This window comes from Choloepus didactylus, chromosome 18, assembly GCF_015220235.1.
Source record: "Choloepus didactylus isolate mChoDid1 chromosome 18, mChoDid1.pri, whole genome shotgun sequence".
NCBI classification, from domain to species: Eukaryota; Metazoa; Chordata; class Mammalia; order Pilosa; family Megalonychidae; genus Choloepus; species Choloepus didactylus.
In genome coordinates, this window is record NC_051324.1 from 58,785,136 (window position 1) to 58,804,624 (window position 19,489).

Sequence of the window (19,489 nt, forward strand, 5' to 3'; positions counted from 1 at the left end):
AAGGTGGTGGATTGAATTTCAAAAGCTTATTTTCTGACATTAAGGGGGGAGATGCACAAAATTGGATTAATCATATTTGTGGTTCATGACATTCACCATTGTTGTTCCATGCATGTCCCTATTTTAATGTATCAATTTTTAAAAAAAATTCCATTGAGGCATTTTATTTGCATGAAAGTGTTACATCCCTAGGAAAGGAATCCCAAGATTTTCCCTCCTGCATGATTTGTCTTGCTTCCTCGTGGTCCATGATGCCAGCTGAGGACATGAGTACAATGAAACAAAACCAATGGGACAGGAGGAGATTATTCTGTCATTTTTCTAGATCTTTGAGTTGCACATCATCACATACCCTACAATCATCCACAGTGCACAATCAGTTCCTCACGGTACCATCATATAGTTGTGCATTCATCACCACAACCAGTTTTTGAACACTTTCATTACTCAAAAAACTAAAAAATAAAAATATACAAGTAAAAAAGAACACCCAAAATATCCCTTCGCCCCCATCTTCCACCACCACCCCCATTATTCATTTAATTTTTGTCCCCATTTTTCTGCACAACTATCCATTCACTGGATAAAGGGAGTGTGAGCCACAAGGTTTTCACAATCACACAGTCACACTGTGTAAGCAATACAGTTATACAATCTTCTTCAAGAATCAAGGCTACTGGGTTGCAGTCAACAGTTTCAGGTGTTTCCTTCTAGCTACTGTAACACATGAAAAACTAAAAACGCATATCTGTATAATGCATAAGAATAACCTCCAGAATGACCTTCCAACTCCATCTGAAATCTCTCAGCCGTTGAAACTTTATTTTATTTTATTTCTCTCCCCCATTTTGGTCAAGAAGGCTTTCACAATCCCATGATGTCAGGTCCAGGCTCATCCAAGGGAGTCACGCCCCATGTTTCCAGGGAGATCCACACCACTGGGAGTCATGTCCCACATAGAGGAGAGGGCAGTGAATTTACCAGCAGAGTTGGCTTGGAAAGAGAAGCCACATCTGAGCAACAAAATAGGTTCTGGGGGTGATTCTTAGGCACAATTATAAGCAGGCTTAGCTTCTTCTTTGAAGTAACAATCTTCTTAAAGGCAAGCCCCAAGATCAAGGGCTTAGCCTTCTAAATTGGTAGTCCCCAATGATTGTGAGAATATCAATAATTCCCCAAGTAGGGAAGTTTAATATCTCCACATCTTTCCCCAGTCCCTCAAGGGGCTTTGCAAATACATTTTTACTCTTCTGCCAAATTACTTTAGGATGTATTGGGGCTTCACACTAACCTGTACAAACCAACCATATCTCACGCCATATTCAAAGTTCCATGTAAATATGGTGTTGGAATAAACTGACCACAAGTTAAATTATATAGTGTGCTACAGAAAATACAGATTTTGCACCAACTCAACATCTCTTCCTTTGGTCTCACACAGAAGTTGAAGTTTTAAAACACTTGTCAATATTATCCTTTACCATTTAGTCTGAATTGCCACAGTCCTAACCAGATTCACTTCATTCATATCTCTAATTGAAGTCTGAACTCTTCTTAAGCTTTGTTAATAGTTGCTGTATGGGGTAATATTGACATTCATAGCTGCCAAACTCTATCTCTGAGTTTCAGGTGTCATACAAATACCCGAAGTTCCAGAGAATGACCAGATTATACACAAATAGCTCAGCATCTCAGAATTTAGAGATAACCATTACAACTCAGGAATAGATGTGACTGCCGTAAGAGCTTACAATCTAGGGATCTTTAAAATAAGTCTTCGTCTGATAACCAATGCTCTAAGATTCAATTCTCAGAGTTTGCACATTATAATTAGTCTGTATTAGAATGGCATTATAATGTTTGTTTTTTCGTTTCTGGCTTATTTCACTCAAAATGTTGTCCTCAAGGACCATTCACCTAGCTGCATGCCTCACAACTTCATTACTTCTTGCAGACACTCAATATTCTATTGTATGCACACAACACAGTTCAATATTCTGTTCATCAGTTGATGTACCCTTAGGCCACCTCCATCCATTGCAAATCGTGAATACTGCTGCTATAAACACCAGTGTGCAAATGTCCATTCATATCCCTGCTCTCAGTTCTTCCAAGTATATATCCAAAAATAGGGTTGCAGGTACTTATGGCAACCCCATTCTTAGCTTCTTGTGAGACCACCACACTGCCTCCAGATGGGCTGCACCATTCTACTTCCCCACCAATAGTGAATAGGTACATCCCTCTCTCCACATTTTCTCCAGCACTTGTATCCCTCTGATTATTTTCCCCCTGCAATTCTGTAGAGAGATATTCACATACCATTCAATCATCCACAGTGTACAATCAGTTCTTCACACTATCATCATATAGTTGAGCATTCATCACCAGAATCAGCCCTTGAACACATTCATCATTCCAAAAAGAATTCAAATAAAAATTTTAAAAAATTAAATTAAAAATAAAATAATACAATAAAAAGGTCAGAAGAACACACCACCACCAAGAATCCCATACCCCTCCCTCATATCCCCCTCTTATAGACATTTAGCTTTGGAATATGGCCTTTGTTACAATTAATAGAAGCATATTACAAAGTTATGGCTAACTACAGTCTCTGGTTTTCATTGATTATATTTTTTCCCCAATACCATCCCATTTTCAACACCTTGCCAAGTTGACCCTCATTTGTTCTCCCTCATGTAAAAAATTTTTATATTTGTACATTTAATCACATCACTCACCACTTCAGGTTTCACAAAGTTATACAGTCCAGTATTTATCTTCTATCATTCCTTCTGGTGTCATACGTGCCTCTAGCCTTCCTCTTTCAACAGCACTCACAGTCATCTTTGCTCAGTGTACTTACAGTATTGTGCTACCATCACACAGTATTGTGCTATCCATTTATGGATCTATACAATCAATCCTGTTGAATCTTTCATACTCTGTGCCGGTTTGGATGTATTATGTCCCCCAAGATGCCATGTTATTTGATGCAATCTTGTGGGGGCAGATTGATTAATCTTTTGATTAGGGTGTGACCTCTTGATTAAATGTTTCCATGGAGATGTGTCCCACCCAACTTAGATTACATTATTTCCATGGAGATATGGACCCCACCCATTCAGGGTGGGTCTTAATTAAATCACTGGAGTCCTATAAAAGAGTTCACAGACAGGAGGAGCTCAGAGCAGCTGAGAGTGACATTCTGGAGAGCAGCTACAGCTTAGAGAGACATTTTGAAGACAGGCATTGAAAACTGATGCTGACATTTTGGAGAATGCCATTTTGAAATGCAACCTGGGAGCAAGCAGAACCCAGCCACGTGCCTTCCCAGCTAACAGAGGTTTTTCAGATGCCAATGGCCTTTCTCCAGTGAAGGTACCTTATTGTTGATGCCTTACCTCGGACACTTTATGGCCTTAAGACTGTAATTTTGTAACCAAATAAATCCCCTTTATAAAAGCCAATCCATTTCTGGTGTTCTGCAAAATGGCAGCATTAGCAAACCAGAACATACTCCTTCAGCATCAGATGCCCATTTTTTAACTTCTTTCCATCTCCTGACAACATGTGTTCTCAACTTTAACTCTCAAATTTCAATGTTAGTTCATATTAGTGAGTCCATAGAGTATCCATCCTTTTGTTTCTGGCTAATTTCACTCAATGTATTGTCTGCTGTCTACTATTTTGTCTTTTGGATTTTATATGTCATATATTATTTTTATTTTTTCTCTCTCTCTATTTACTCTTACTGATTGTCTTCATTTCTACTCTCTTCTCCAAACCTGTCTCTCCTGTCTTTTCCTATCTGCCTATAGTGCTCCCTTTAGTATTTTTTGTAGCACATGTCTCCTGTTCACAAACTTTCTGTGTCTGTATGTCTGAAAATATTTTAATCTCTCCCTCATTTTTGAAGGACAGATTTGTGGCATACAGAATTCTTGATTGGCATTCTTTCTCTTTCAGTATCTTAAATATATCATGCCACTGCCTTCTCGCGTCCATGGCTTCTACTGAGAAATCCATACATAGTCTTATCGAGCTTCCTTTATATGTGGCAGGGCACTTTTCTCTTGCTGCTTTCAGAATTCTCTCATTGTCTTTGATATTTGATAATCTGATTATGTGTCTTGGAGTTGGTCTATTCGGATCTATTCTGTTTGGAGTATGCTGCGCTTCTTGGATCTACAAATTTATGTCTTTCACAGAAGATGGGAAATTTTCAGTGATTTTTTCCTCCATTATTCTTTCTGCCCCTTTTCCCTTCTCTTCTTCTTATGGGACACTCATGACACATATATTTATGGGCTTCATGTTGTCATTCAATTCCCTGAAACCCTGCTTATATTTTTTCCATTTTTTTCCCTATCTGTTTTTTGTGTAGGACTCCAGATGTTCTGTCTGCTAGTTCCTGAATCCTATCCTGTGTCCTCTAGTTCCTGTATCCTCTTCAACTCTGCCACTGTATGTCTCCATTTTGTTTTTCATCTCTTCTATTGTGCATTTCATTCCCATAAGTTCTGCCAATTGTTTTTTCAGGCTTTCAAGTTCTTCCTTATGTTTGCCCAACATCTTCTTTATATCCATCTTCCCTCAACTTGTTGATTTGCTTTTTGAATTGATTTAGCATATTTGTTTGAAGATCTTTAATTAGTTGTTTCAACTCCTGTATCTCATTTGAAGTGTGAGTTTGTTCCTTTGACTGGGCCATATCTTCATTTTTTTCTAATGTGATTCATAATTTTTGTTGTCTGGGCATCTGGTTTCCTTGATCTACCCCAATCAGATTTTCCCAGATCAGAGGGGCCCAGGTCTCAGGAAGAGGGTGTAATCAGTATCATGTTTCCCTGAGAATGAGACCCAGAAAGTTGTCAGACTTTCCTGTGAGGTCTTTAGATGCTGTGCTTTTCCTATCCTGCCCAGCAGGTGGCACTTGTCAGTCCACAACTCCCCACAAGTGTTAAGAGGTGCACTGCCTTATTTCTCAGTAGACCCTATCCCTGCCAGGGGCTGAGAGTGTCAGAAGCCAAGCTTAAGCTGTTTCTGTTTTTTTGCCCCCAGGCCCTAGGGTCTGAGTTCTCTGAGGGAGAGCAGCCACTTGAACTGGACCCCACCTCCCCCTTTTCTTAGGAGAATAAACCCTTTAGAGATATTATCTGCTACATTTGATTTCTTCGACTCTCTGACTATCTTAACTCCACCTCTGCCTGGGTCAGCACTGACAACTGAAAAGGCCTGAGGCTTTCTCTAATGAGCTACTTAGACTGAGAGGAAAAAAAAGGAAAAAAGAAAGAAATCCCCTTTTCAGAGCCAGTCCCCAGCCCCCCAGTTACCTGTCAAGAACAAGAGTTGGTGCCTAGTTCTGTGCGCCACTTTTCTTGAGACACAGACCTTTTCCAGTATTCTGAGCTCAGCTGATTCCAAAAGCCTCTGTTTTTATTCATTTACATACTTTTTTCCACCAGCCCCACCTCCTCTCTGCCAGAAGGAACCTCCAGGCTCCTTTCCTGCTTGCTCTGGGTTTATCTGTGCTTGTACCTTGTATTCAGTAGTCCAGATTCATTAACTAAAACTGCAATTGGAGCTTGGTTGTACTACCTTCCCTTCCTCCTAGAAGACTGCTTTTTTTTCCCATAGGGAAGTCTTCTAACACATCCTGCCATGCAAGTGAGGGGGGTGGGGGTAGCAGCTCCACAGTTTGGGGAGCTTTACTTACAGTTCTTCTGCTGCTACCTCACCCATTCCACCCATTCCAGACTGGTGTAAGATGTTTGCCCAGGCACAGATGTCCCCCAACAGTTGTTTCAGACTATTTACTAGTTGCTCCTGGCTATATGCTAGCTGTTCTAGAGGACTAACTAAATTCCACACCTCCCTATGCCACCATATTGCCCACCTGCTCTCCCTCATTTTTGAAGGACAGTTTTGCCAGATATAGAATTCTTGGTTGGCAGTTTTTCTCATTCAGTATCTTAAATAAATCATAACACTGCCTTCTCACCTCCATGGAATCTGTGGAGAAATCCATACATAGTCTTATTGAGCTTCCCTTGTAAGTGATGCATCTCTTTTCTCTTGCTGTTTTCAGAATTCTCTCTGTCTTCTTCATTGGACAATCTGATCACTATGTGTCTTGGAGTAGGTCTATTTGGATCTGGTCTGTTTCGGGTATGCTATACTTCTTGAATTTGTAATTTTATGTCTTTTAGAACAGTTGGGAAATGTTCAGTGATTATTTCCTCCATTATTGTTGCTGCTCCTTGTACCTCCTCTTCTCCTTCTTGGACACCCATAACATGTATATTCATGAGCTTCATGTTTTCATTCAGTTCCCTAAGACCCTGCTTGTATTTTTTCATTCTTTTCCATATCTGTTCTTTTGTGTGTATGATTTCAGATGTCCTGTCTTTTAGCTCACTGATACTTTCTTCTCCTGTTTCAATTCTGCTGTTGTATGTCTCCAATGTGCTTTTCATCTCTTCTGTTTTGCCTTTGATTGCCATTTGTCTTTCAAGCTTCTGAGTTCTTCTTTATGGTGACCCAGTGTCTTCTTCATATCCTTGAACTCTTCTGCCACATTTTCCTTCAGCTCATTGACTTGACTTAGGAGATTTGTTTGAACATCTTTAATTAGTTGTTTCAACTCCTGTATCTCAGTTGAAGTGTTAGTTTTTTCTTTTGGCTGGTCCATATTTCCATGTTTCCTAGTATGACTCATGATCTTTTGCTGTCTAGCATCTGATTTTCTTGATTAGTTTATTCTAGAGCTTGTTTTCACTCTTTTACTAGGGTTTTCTTGTTGGTTGGCTTTGTTCTATATCTGTTCTTTGGCATTAAGTTCAACTTATTCTAGACCTCTAGCATATCTTCTGTTTAGTTGATCAGAACTTTTCAGCTCTGTTTTTTCTGGTTCTTGCCCTGCCTTTATGTAACCTTTTTATGAGGAGGTCTCCCCATTTATGATCAGTCCCAATAAGATTTTCCCAGTCTAGACAGGCCTAGGTCTCAGGAGGAGGGTGTAACCTGTATCAAGTTTCCCTGAGAATGAGACCGAGCAGGTTGTCAGATCCTCCTATCTTCTAGTCTCTGTGTTTTTCCTATCATGCCTAGCAGGTGGTGCTCCTCAGCCCACAGCTCCCCACTGGTGTAAAGAGATGCAGTGCCTCTAATTCTCAGCAGCCCATTTCCCTGCCAGGGGTGTGGCTGACTCAAGCTGTTTCTGTTTTCCAGTCCCTAGGATTCTAAGTTCTCTGAGGGAGGGCTGCCACTTTAGATAGACCCCACTCCCCCTTTTCTTGGGGAAATTATACCTTTAGGGAATTATCTCCCCTACTTGACTCATTGCTGTGTCTCAGACCTATCTTAGCTTTGCCCTTGCCTGGGCCCAGCTGTCAACTGAAAATATCTGAGGCTTTCATTAGTGAATTACTTAGGATAGTTTTTTTAAAAAGAGGAAAAGTTAAAAAAAGAAAAAAAAGGAAAGAAAAGAAAGAAAAGAAGAAATTCAAAAAAAAAAAAGAAATACATTTTCAGAACTTTTCCCCAGCTTCCAAGTTTCACCGGTCAGGAGCCAGAGTTGGTACACAGCCCTATGCACACACACACCCCCTTCTTGGGGTACAGCCCCTTTCCAGCACTCTGTGCTCAGCCAACTCCCAAAGCCACCATATTTATTCTTTTTATTTTATTTTATTTTTCTGTCAGCCCTGCCTCCTCTCCACTGGGATTACACCCACAGTTGTAGCTTTGCTGAGTTACTTTCCCTTGCTTAAAGATAGGCCCTTTAGGGAATTATCTCTTTCACCTGAATAGTTCTCTCAGACAACTTTAATTCCACCCTTGACTGGGGCAGGGCTGAAACTTGAGAGTTCCAGCAGCTCAATGGGCTATTAAAAATTGAGAAAAAAAAATAAAGAAATGGAGAGAAAGAAAAGAAAAGGAAAAAACCTTTTCATAGCCAGACCCCAGCTCCCTAGGTTTGCCAAGCAAGAGCCAGAGTTGGTACCTGTTTCTAAGTGCCCCTTCTTATTAAGACCCAGCCCTTTTCAAGGAGTTCCTCAAACTCCAAAAGTCTCTGCTTTCTGTTGCTGTTTTTAGCCCCACCTCCTCTTTCCTGGGGCAAAACCTCCCAGTTCCTTTCATGCTTGCTCTTGATTTTTCTGTGCTTGGAGCTTTTATTCAGCAGTCCAAATTTGTTGATTAATTCTGCAAATGGAGCCTGGTTGATGACTCCTCATTACTCTCAGCAGAGACTGCTTCTTTTTCCCTCAGGAAAACAGCTCCAAAACAGTCTACTGTGCCTGTGGGTGAGGGCGCCAGTCCCCAGGCTGGGGAAACTTAAAATTCTTTGCCACAATCTCAGCTGTTCCACCTGTTCCAGACTGGTGTACAATGTGTGTCTGGTCAAAGAAGTCCCCCAAACAGTTGTTTCACACAGTTCCTGGCTATTTACCAGCTGCCCTAGTGGAGTAACTAAATTCCACATCTCACCTCTCCTCCATCTTTCCCCTCCCTCCTGCTTTTGCTTTTAATAATTCTGTTTTCTTCCTGCTCCTCAGCCTGAGTCATTTCAAGTGTCTTGTCTCTGAGTTCACTGATTCTTTCTTCTGTCTGCTGCAATCTGCTCTTAAAACCCTCCCTTTTAAAATTTCTATCTCTTGACTAAGATTCCCATATTGCTTATTCATTGTTTTCCTGATATCCTTTAGTTCTTTCTCTGTATTTCCCTTCACAGAGCATTTTTAAGATGATTTTTTTAAAAGCTTTATTCTGTATGTCCACATTCTCGTCTTCTGCATTGGTGTTTTCTGGATTCTTACCCTCTTCCTTTGGATGGGCCATTGTTTCCTGTTTCTTAGTTTCTCTTGTACTCTTCTGTTGCACATTGCATACTTTAATATTTTAAAATTTTAACTCTGGGATTTATTCCAATAAGTCTGTTTCTTAAGTTTGTAAGCAGCTGGTGATATGACAGAGATTTTCTTGAGTGTCAGCCCTCCTATTAGGAAGGTGAATGCTAAGTGCAGGTTACTCCCTGTCTTTTGGGGACTGTGTCTTTTTCTGTGCTTGTGCTTGTAGTTGTTAGGAGTTTCCCTTTTCACAGGAGTTTGAATATCCCCTCTACTTCCCAGGAGACAGACTTTCTCCCTCTCCCAGTTGTTCCACTGCTGGATAAAAAGCAGGTAAATCTTTGCCTCATGCTGTCTACCTCAACTGTTTATTACACTGCTTTCCTTGTCTCAAGCTGCTTTTGCCTATAGGGCAAAAACTGGAGGAGGGGGGGACACTCAAGAGAGGAGTTTCCCAAGTCAGTCTTTTCCAGAGGGAAAAGGCCAGGACCCATAAATGGAACACTGGCTGGCTCCAAACTGCCTTAGAGAGGAGATGAGAGAGGGACCAAGGAGGGTGCCAGGAGCTTATTCCACAGCTCCCCAAAGCTGCACTTTCTTGACTTCCCCAGAAAATGCAGCCATTCAACTGTCCTCCACAGCTCTGAGGAAGTGTACCATCTTTAATTCTGTTCCACTGCCTTTGCTCTGGGCAGGCTGGAACAACAGCCACCTACAGAGACAGGCCCCTAGTGATCCAAAGTCACTAATCAAAAGTTGTGATCAGCGATCAGGCTGTGGCCACCCCAGATCTCAGTGAAGTGGATTTTTTGTCCCTTTCTGGCACCTTCAGGCTACACCATGGGCCAGAGCCCACTACAGCCTGCTGTGAGAGTGGAGTATGGGCATATGAGCACCAGCAACCACCACATGAAGAGAGCAATTTACTGGTATTTGCCATAATTTACAATCCTCTTCCTTCTGCTCTTCCCTGGATGCTGTACAGTGTTCTCCTGGACTCCAGAGTTTTGAAATAGTTGATTCAGACAGTTCCTGACTGTATACTAGTCATTCTGGTGGAGGAATTGATTCCTGGAGCTTCCTACTCTGCCATCTTCCCACAGTCCTCTCACAGTATATGTGTTTTTATCATCACAAGTACTTTTATAGATAGTGGAGTTATTTTTATAGCTCATAAAATAAAACTTTGCTGATTAAAATATATGCTGTGTAATATATTTCTGGTACATGTTGCCTACAACTTCCATTCACTCTAGCAAAAGAACTTGAAATTTTGCCACAGAGGAACAAAGAGAAAATAAATCCCTATTATCAAGTAGGAAATATCCTTGTTTTCATCAACCCTTCCACCTCAAACATCCCAATAAACAAAACAATCAATACACTTAAAGTTCAAAACTACCAACCTTAAACAGCACACCATCATTTTCAGGAGCTTAAAGGAGAAAAAGGGGGTAAGTGTAATGCTCACAGAGAAAGACAGTTCTTTGAAAAAGACCCATGACAGCTTGCTCATGTTACTAAGCTAGTTCTGCATAAACATCCCACATAAAGAAGTATAAAAGTACATTTGCAACTTCAAGGTGCTAAGAACATGAGGGAATTGGAAGGTCCACCTGTGGCCTATTTACTCTCTCTACTGCATATAGAATGTCAGCAGTGAACAATGTTTGTGTTTTTTAGATTTTCAGACTCTGGTCTTTGTTTTACAATATTTTTGTGAACTTTGCTTATGTTATTTTGTTTTGCCTCATTTGATTCATTTTTTACTTGTTAACCAAGTAGAAGTGGTAGCAGATGTGTTTCTCTAGCAAATTAAACAAAAGTCTATTTCAACAAAACAGTATGGATATCCCAAGTAGTGTTGTTATAAAACTTAAATAGATCTCTTAATATTTCCTAATCATCCCCTCTGTGTTTACTGGGATGTGTCATTTTCCAGTAACATGATATAAAACTTGAAGGTACTCAATACATATTTGATCAATTTAGAGTAACAAAAAATTAGATATTAATACTTTTTCCACAGGACAAACAATGTGAACTTTATATTTCCTAAGTGTAAATATTGGCATTTCAACCATGTTATAACACTATCTCACCCAAATACAAGATGCAAAGACAAATAAAAGTTGACAGACGATAAAGCATATTCTTGTATATCTCCTTAATTTTAATATTTGGAATACCCACCATCAACTGTTGCTAGTTGCAGTGCAATTACAAATTCATCTTTTTTTAAATTACTATTCAAACTAGACAGAACGTTCCACAGATCAGAAACATTCATCTTCGCTTTGCTGAGATTGTTGAGGTTTTCAATTGCACCAGGCAATACTAGAAGGTGGATAAAACATAAGTTTTATAACATGCTTATCCAAGAAGTTAATACAGTAAACATGTAGAATAGTCATGAACTGAGGTTTTCTGGTAAATAAGAATTACAAATATAGATAGTATAATCCAATTTCCAATTTTCAAATATTAGAACAGAATAAAATATTCAACCCAAAATTTAATGTTACTTTAAGGATTCTGAAATATTTCAAAAATTTACAGTATTCCCATCCCTGAGTAATCCCTGAGTAATCATTATAAAGAATAATTTGCATTAAACTATGTATATGAGAAAGTCTTAATTCACAAACACATCCAATTGATACAACCATGAATTAAATAGCTTTTACTCTGTATCCCCCCACCCCCTCAGAATTCTTTCCTGACTCTTGCTTCTTCTTTAATCTACCACTGCACAACACAGAAAAAACTTTGGATTTTTATTAAAATTTCAGTAGAAAATATTTGGAGGGTTTTAAGTGGAGGCATGAAATTATGTTTTTATAAATGTATAAAGATCATTCTTGTATTGAGAATGGACTCTGGAAGATCAGACAGGAAGCTACTGTGTATTTCAGAGATATACTAACAGTGGTTAAACAAGGGTGATAGTGATGGAGACAGTGAAAAGTGAAAAATGAAGGACGTATTTTGAGAATGAAGCTGAGAATATTTAGTGATGAATTGAATGGAAGGCTGAGGAGTCTTGGGCCATGAAGTTAGGAAAGCTCCTAGATTTAAGGTCTAAGCAACTGGGTGGATAATGGTATCAATAACTGAAATAAGAAAGATTTGGAAAGGAATAGGTTTGTTGGAGAACTACAAGAGTTATCTTTTGGACACATTAAGTTCTAGATAAACTGGAAGCCAAAAGAATATACATATTATTTAAAGCAATAAGATCACTCAGGAAGAGTCTTAGTTAGAGAATGAGACTGAGAATAGTGTCTGGGATATGGTAATATTTGAAAGTCAGCTAGAAAAGAATCCAGCAAATAAGACTGAAAAAGAAAGACAAATAAGATAAGAGGAAAATTAAGAGACAATACTGTCACAGAAAACAAGTAAAGAGAAATTTTCAAGAAAAAAAAACCATATTAAAAGCTGCTAGAGGTGGAACAAGATGAAAACAGAAAACTGACCAATGGATTTATGAAGATGAGATTTATTTTTTTGTACAAAGCTAGTATGGAGCAGCAAAGACAAAAACTTAAATGAGTGTTTTTTAAAAAGAGAACTGGTAATATAGTAGCCTAAGATTCCCCATCAACTTCCAACTCAAAATATACTAAATTAAAAATGTCAATAAAAATAATATTTGGTAATGGATTGGATGAAGTGAGTGGGAGCAGGGCACCTAGGGCCATGAGAAAAGGGATCAAGAATGGCTCCTAAGTTTTAGGCATGAATACCTGGGAGCTAAGTTCAAAAGGAAGAAAAATCTCCAGATGCCAGAAATTAGGAAGAAATATTAACTGTGTTATATGCCTGAGCTGATGTCACAGAAACCAGATGATAAAATTTAGATGTTAAAAGCATGAGCTCAACCTGAATTCAAATCTTAATTTCATCATACTAGCAGTATGACCTTAGGCAGGATTTTTGAACCTCTGTGCCCTGGTTTAATCATTATAAAATAAGCATTATAGAGTTGATATAATTATTAAATTAGTTAATAAATATAAAGTATTTAGAACAGTGCTGTCACTTAGTAAGCACTCAATAAAAGTTAATAATAATTTTCTAGAACTGTAATTGAGATGCCTACAAAAGGCCAGATCCTGGAAAGTCCATCTCATGTGAAAATAAGGACTATAATCACTTTGGTCACCTTTTTAAGGATTCAGGAAGAAAGCTAGTACTCTTTCTAAGTTCTGCATGGGAAAAAAATCTCCAATGACCATCTAAATCCCAAGACCACCAAATGCGAGAGTCAGTCTAGTCCTAAATTAAAAATTCCAGATAACGCATAAACTCCTAAACCAAGAATTAACAAAAATCTGACATGGTTAATTATCCTGAAAAAAATTAAATTGGATCCTTACTCACTGCTTATATACAAATCAATGTCAGGTGAATGAAAGACAAATATGAAAATAAAAACTTCAAAATTAGTAGAAGAAAATACTGGGAAATAACTTAATGCCCTCAAAATGGATATAGATGTCTTAAACACACTGCAAGAAAAAGTATATTAAAGAGAACACAAATAAGATTGTAGAAATAAATCCAAATAAACATCAGCAATTACAATAAATGTAAATGAATTTAACTAGTCTGTTTTTTTTTTAAAAAAAAAAGTATCTTAGGTGTGTTTTCTTTAAATCCAGCTATATGCTATTTATAGGCGGGAAACCTAAAACATAATGAAAGAGAAAGTTTGAAAGTAAAGAAATTTGAAAAGATATACCAGGAAAATACTAAGTAAAATAAAACTTCTACAATAATATTAATATTAAGACTGAATAGACTTTGAGACAAAAACATTTTAGGGGTAAAGAGAATAACTGGATAATGATTAAAGGATCAATTCCACAACAACTTAAACCATCTAATAGTATTCTTTAAGAATATAAAGGAAATATTCACATAATTACAGGGAGAAATTGATGGAGTCCCAATAATTTAGCAACACTCTTTAATTAAACAAAAAGATAAAGCAATCAAAAATTTAGTAAGAATACAGGTTTGAGCAACCCAAAAAATAAGTTTGATCTTATATGTATATACATTTAAAATTCTGAACACACTCTCTTCAAACTGACCATTTATCTTAGGATAGAATATATATTAAGTGAAATTAGGAACTCGAGGCTTGCTCTTGTGAAACTTAGGGTTGTAAATGGGAGGCTGAGCCCTCCTATAATTATACCTAAAAGGCACCTCCAGGGAACCTCTTTTGTTGCTCAGATGTGGCTTTTCTCTCTCTAAGCCCAACTCAGAGAATAAATTCATTAATCTCCCCATCACGAGGGATGTAACTCCCAGGGGAATGAATCCCCCTGGCAACATGGGACATGACACCCAGGAATGAGCCAGGCCCTGACAGCAAGGGATTTAAAATGCCTACTTGACCAAAAGGGGGAAAGGAAAAAAAAATAAAGGTAACACGCTGAGGTCATAGTGGCTGAGAGATCCCACCTAGAGTCAAGAAGCTATCCTGGAGGTTTCTCTTAGGCAAGCTACAGCTAGACATCCCAATGGCCACAATATGCCATGCCCTTACCAAAAGTAGTCCCCAAATACCTAGGTCTCTACCTGAGATTCTTTAAAAGATTCACTCACTAAGTTTTATCTCTCAGAAACTTAAATCCACCAGAGTGTTCCTATGCCAGACAGTCCTAAACCCAGAGGCAACAGTCTCTTTAAGAACAAAAATCAGATGCACCCCCTTCCATACTGTCAACACATACCCTTTCAATATGAACAAGTTAGGGTGCTCACTGTCTAGACACCCCTGAAGATGGAGAAAGAGATTGAGAGGAAGGAGTAGCAACAAACAAAATAAGATTTAACAAAGGTCTATGTACAATGAAATTTTACAGAAATCTATATACGTATATTTTTAGATGCTGGGGTGTTGGAATAGCTGGAAAGAGGTAAATGACATGGTGGAACTGTAACCTATAACATCCTTTGAAATTTGCTCTATAGATCTTCGTTGAATTGTGCTTTGAAAGTCTTCACATTTCTGTATATACCCTATATGGCATAATAAGGAAAGAACTGAAACTATGGGACTGTAACCCATAACAATTTTTGAAATTACCTATATAACTGCTTGTTGAGCTGTACATCAAAAGTTAACACCTTTTTGTATGCATGCTATATTTTACAATAATGGAAATAGCTGAAGTTGTGGAACTGGATCCATGATATTCTTTGTAATTTGCTAACTACTTGTGAAATCATACTTTGAAAATTATCACTGTTACATATACATGTTAAAATTCACAATAAAATGCATTAAAAAATCGACCTATGTTTGAAAACTAAATATACATCTTAAAAAAAATAATGGTGGAAATGATGAAATATTTAGAACTAAACAGCATCAGAAACACTGTATATTGAAACATGTGGGCTTTGGCAAAGGCAATATTAAAGGGAATGTTATAACATAAGATGCCTATATTAGAAAAAAAACCCTGAAAATTAATGATAAGCAGCCAACTCAATAAGTTAGAAAAAAGAATGGCAGAAAACCCAAAGAAAGAAGAATTAAACGTTAAGATAGTAACAGATTAATGAAATGGCTTTTTAATAAGACTAATGAAACAGACAAACCTCTGTCAAGAATACAGGAGGTTACATAAACCACATTAGGGAATATAACTATAGAGAAGATTTTTTAATTATAAAAAATGAATAAGTTTATGCCAAAAATTATAAAAGAAATGTATAATTTTCTAGAAAATATAAATTACCAAAACTGACTCAAGAAGAAATATAAAACCTGAAGTGACATGTAACCATTAAAGAAACTGAATCAATAGTCAAAAATATAAAAATAAATTTTTATTTTATAAAAATAAAGCAAGCCCTGAATGCAAATTTTATAAGCCCCTATTTTATACAGACAACCTCCCAACTTATTTTATGAAGCTAACATAACTGTGATACCAAAACCAGAAATGAATAAGAAAAATGAAAATTAGGGGTTAAATATGCAAAGATCATAAAGATAATAAATAAAATATTCCCAAACATCATAAACAGAATTTATCCTAAAAATGCAAAGATGGCTTGTATCAAAAAATCTATTAAGGCCATTCAAACATGAAGAGAATAGAGGGAAACAACTATATTATCATCTAAAAAAATACAGAAAAGACATTTGATAAAATTCATTATCCATTCTTGATTTTAAAAAATAATAAAACAAATCTTAGGAAACCAGAAATAGAAGTGACCCTTCTTAACCTTGGAATAGAATATTTATTAAACAAGTACATGTCATGACATTTCCCTCCAAGTTAATAATGAGAGATGACTTTACCACCATTTCTATTCACAGTTGTACTAGAGGTTCCAGACAATACAATTAAACAAGAAATAGAAAAGCGAGAAATAGAAAACAAAATAAGAGGAAGAAATAAAATGAAAAATAAAAAAGTAGAAATACACTATAAACAATTCTTTTGAATATTTTGAAATCCTGATTCTAATTCTTTGAACAGTACTGAGCATATAGCAAGTGCTCAATAGTACTTAGTAAATGAATTAATTAATTCAATATTATTATAATACAGTAGAGAGCAACAAATCAATGCTGGTGGAGTGTTTCAGTTTGCTAAAGCTGCCAAAATGCAATATACCAGAAATGGACTGGCTTTTAACAATGGGGTTTTATTAGCTTATAAGCTATAATTCTAAGGCCATGAAAATTTCAAATTAAGACATCAATAGAAGGATACCTTCTCTGAAGAAAGGCTGCCAGTTTTCATGGCTTTCAGCTTCTGACTTGTGGGTGTGTCCTTGTCTCTCAGCTTCTCTGGGGGCTTTTCCTCTGTGCTCTCTCAAGACACTGGGGTGAGTGCTCCAACACACAGCCATGTTTTCCATTCCACCCTCTTCAAGCATTGGGGTGGCAGCTGGACTCTCTGCCATCTCCGGGACACAGGCTCAAATCCCTCAGAAAAATGGGGTGGCAGCCAGACTCTGCCCAATCCCTGAGGAATGTGCTCCATCCTCTCTGAAGCCCGGGGCAACAGCACTTTTCCTGGACAATGGGGTAGCCACGCTCTCCTCAATCCCCCAGGCATCTGAAATCCCTAGGGTGGTAACAATGTTCCTGAACAACAGGGCAGAAGGCTAGCCCTCTGCAAACTCTGGGGCAAACTCACCCTTTACACATACATGGATGGGTCAGCTCTCCTGGCCCAAGGTGTCTTGGCTCCAGATTGTGGCTTCCATGGTTCTGTCTTTCAAGTCATTTTTCCCTCAATCTGTCCCTCTGCTGTCTCTTTTAGCTGAGGCTGGAGTGGTTCCATTCATACAGATCTCACAAAAAAAGTGTTGGTTTTTTTTCATGCAGCACACAGGGATCCCAACCATCAGACAATAGGACTTTCCACAAATCCTTTGTGGATAGCTGCATTTCCAATCCTGACACACTGAAATGTCTGACTGATTCTACATTCTGTTAAATCCTCACATGGAGCACTATTATCTGGGGGCTCAATTTCTAGAAGCCCAAAATTTTCCAAACCATCAATTTCTGGTTTCTTTGTACCCACAAGTTCAGTTCTCTGCTTATTCCTTTCCTGTCGCATTTTACAATAAGCTGCAAAGAGAAGCCAGGCTGCACTTTCCACATTTAATTTGGACATGTCTTCAGCCAAGTATCCAAGCTTGTCACTTTCAAATTCCGCCTTCCATCTTGGAAGGCAGGACTCAATTTTGCCAAATTTTCTGCCACTTTAAAACAAAGATTGCCTTTCTTCCCGTTTGCAATGACACATTCATCATTTCTGTCTAAAGCCTCATTGGAAATACCTTGAGGGTCCATGTATCTACCAACAGTCTCATCAAAGCAACTAGGCCTTTTCTATCAAGCTCCTCATAATTCTTCCAGAATCTTCCCCTTATTCATTTATAAAGCCATTCCAGCTTTTTTGTTATTTGCAAATCACAGTGCCCAACTCTTCTGGTACCAAAACCTGTTTTGGTTTGCTAAGCTGCCAGAATGCAATATACCAGAAATGGTTTGGCTTTTTCAATGGGGATTCATTAGGTTGCAAACATATAGTTCTAAGGCCATGAAAATGTCCAAATTAAAGCATCAAGAGGTAGATACCTTCTCTGAGCAAACGCCAATGGCATCTAGGGTTCCTCTGTCACATGGGAAGGCACATGGCTGGCTCTGCTGAACCTTCCTCCTAGGCTTAGCTTCTGGTTTCAGTGGCTTTCTCCAAAATGTCTGGGCTTCTGTCAACTTCTGTGGGTCCTTGCCTGATTCTCCCAGGGGCAAACTCTGGGTTACATATCTTAGCTTCTCTGAGCTCTCTTTCTCACTGTACTCTCTTAAAAGACTCTAGTAAAGGACTGAGACCCACCTTAACTTGGGTGGGTCACATCTCAATGGAAACAACCTAATCAAAAGGTCCAACCCACAATAGGTCTGGCCCCCACACGATTAGATTAAAAGAACATGGCTTTTCTGGGGTACATAATAGATTCAAACCAGCACAGATGGGTCACATCTCAATTGAAATAACCTAACCCAAAGACCCCACCTATGACAGGTCTGTGCCCACAGGAATGGATTAAAAGAACATGGCCTTTTCTGGGGTACCTAACAGCTTCAAATCACTACACAGAGTGAGAGGGGATAGTTGCAAGAGTTGCAAGAGCAAAAAAGATCCAGAGCACAAATTTAAAGAATTGCCTTAGAAAGAAGCGGGGACAAAGTCTTCCATTGCAATATGAGGGAAGGTGACATTTATTAGTACAAATGCAGATCTGTCAGTAGATTTAGTGGAAGGAATGAGGTTTATTACCTGATTATCTTCAACTATCATCTCTTTAAATAATTTTTAAATTTCTATCCAGTCCTGACTTCTAGTGGACTCTAGTCCTACATTTCCAATTACATACAAAATATCTCAAAGAGCACAGCTTACTAGAACCCCAAATTCAACATATCCCAAAATGAAAATCAGCATCCTGCTTCTTCAAACTAGCATCCCCCAGTGACTTGCCCTTTCTGAAACTTCAGTTATCTTTGACAACTTTTGTCTTCTTCCAGCATTCAAAATTCTGTTGATTCTAACATCTTCATGTATCTTAACTGACACTTCCTAATTCAAGCTCTCACAACCTCTGACCTGGTCTGTTACAGCCCTATGAGGGCTAGAACCATGTATTTTGCTGTATCCCCTGGGCTTAGCTCAGTGCCTACCCAGCACACAGTAGGTGCTCAATTATTATTTTTTGGATGGTGAATGATTAAGTAAAATTCTAGATTCAACAAGAATCTTAAATATTATCTAATTCAAAGTCATAAATATGCAGACAAGGATTACTTATATCCAGACAGGTTAAATGACTTGTCCAAAGTAGTTAGTAGTTGTTAGTAAGGAATCCCAGACTCTTCCTCCATTTTATGCATCCTATGTACTGATATAACTCAAATAATTTCACTCCCTACTCATTAATTTTAATGGTTTCCTATCAACCAAGTAACAAATAAACTCTTTAAATCTAATACTTAAACTCCTATGATCCAACCTTATCTTCTTTCCAGTTTACATGCAAGCTACACATAAGCCTGAACTTATTCACCATGTGTCTTT

At 38.1% G+C, this 19,489-nt stretch overlaps 1 protein-coding gene across 1 annotated transcript in view; it reads right to left on the reverse strand.

Annotated features, from left to right (window-relative positions):
• EFCAB13 (EF-hand calcium binding domain 13) overlaps window positions 1–19,489 on the reverse strand; it is a 257,910-nt gene that overhangs the window by 96,271 nt on the left and 142,150 nt on the right. Inside the window, exon 13 of the mRNA XM_037810242.1 lies at window positions 11,049–11,192. Coding sequence (XP_037666170.1) covers window positions 11,049–11,192 — 144 coding nt within the window. The remainder of the gene's footprint in view (window positions 1–11,048; window positions 11,193–19,489) is intronic.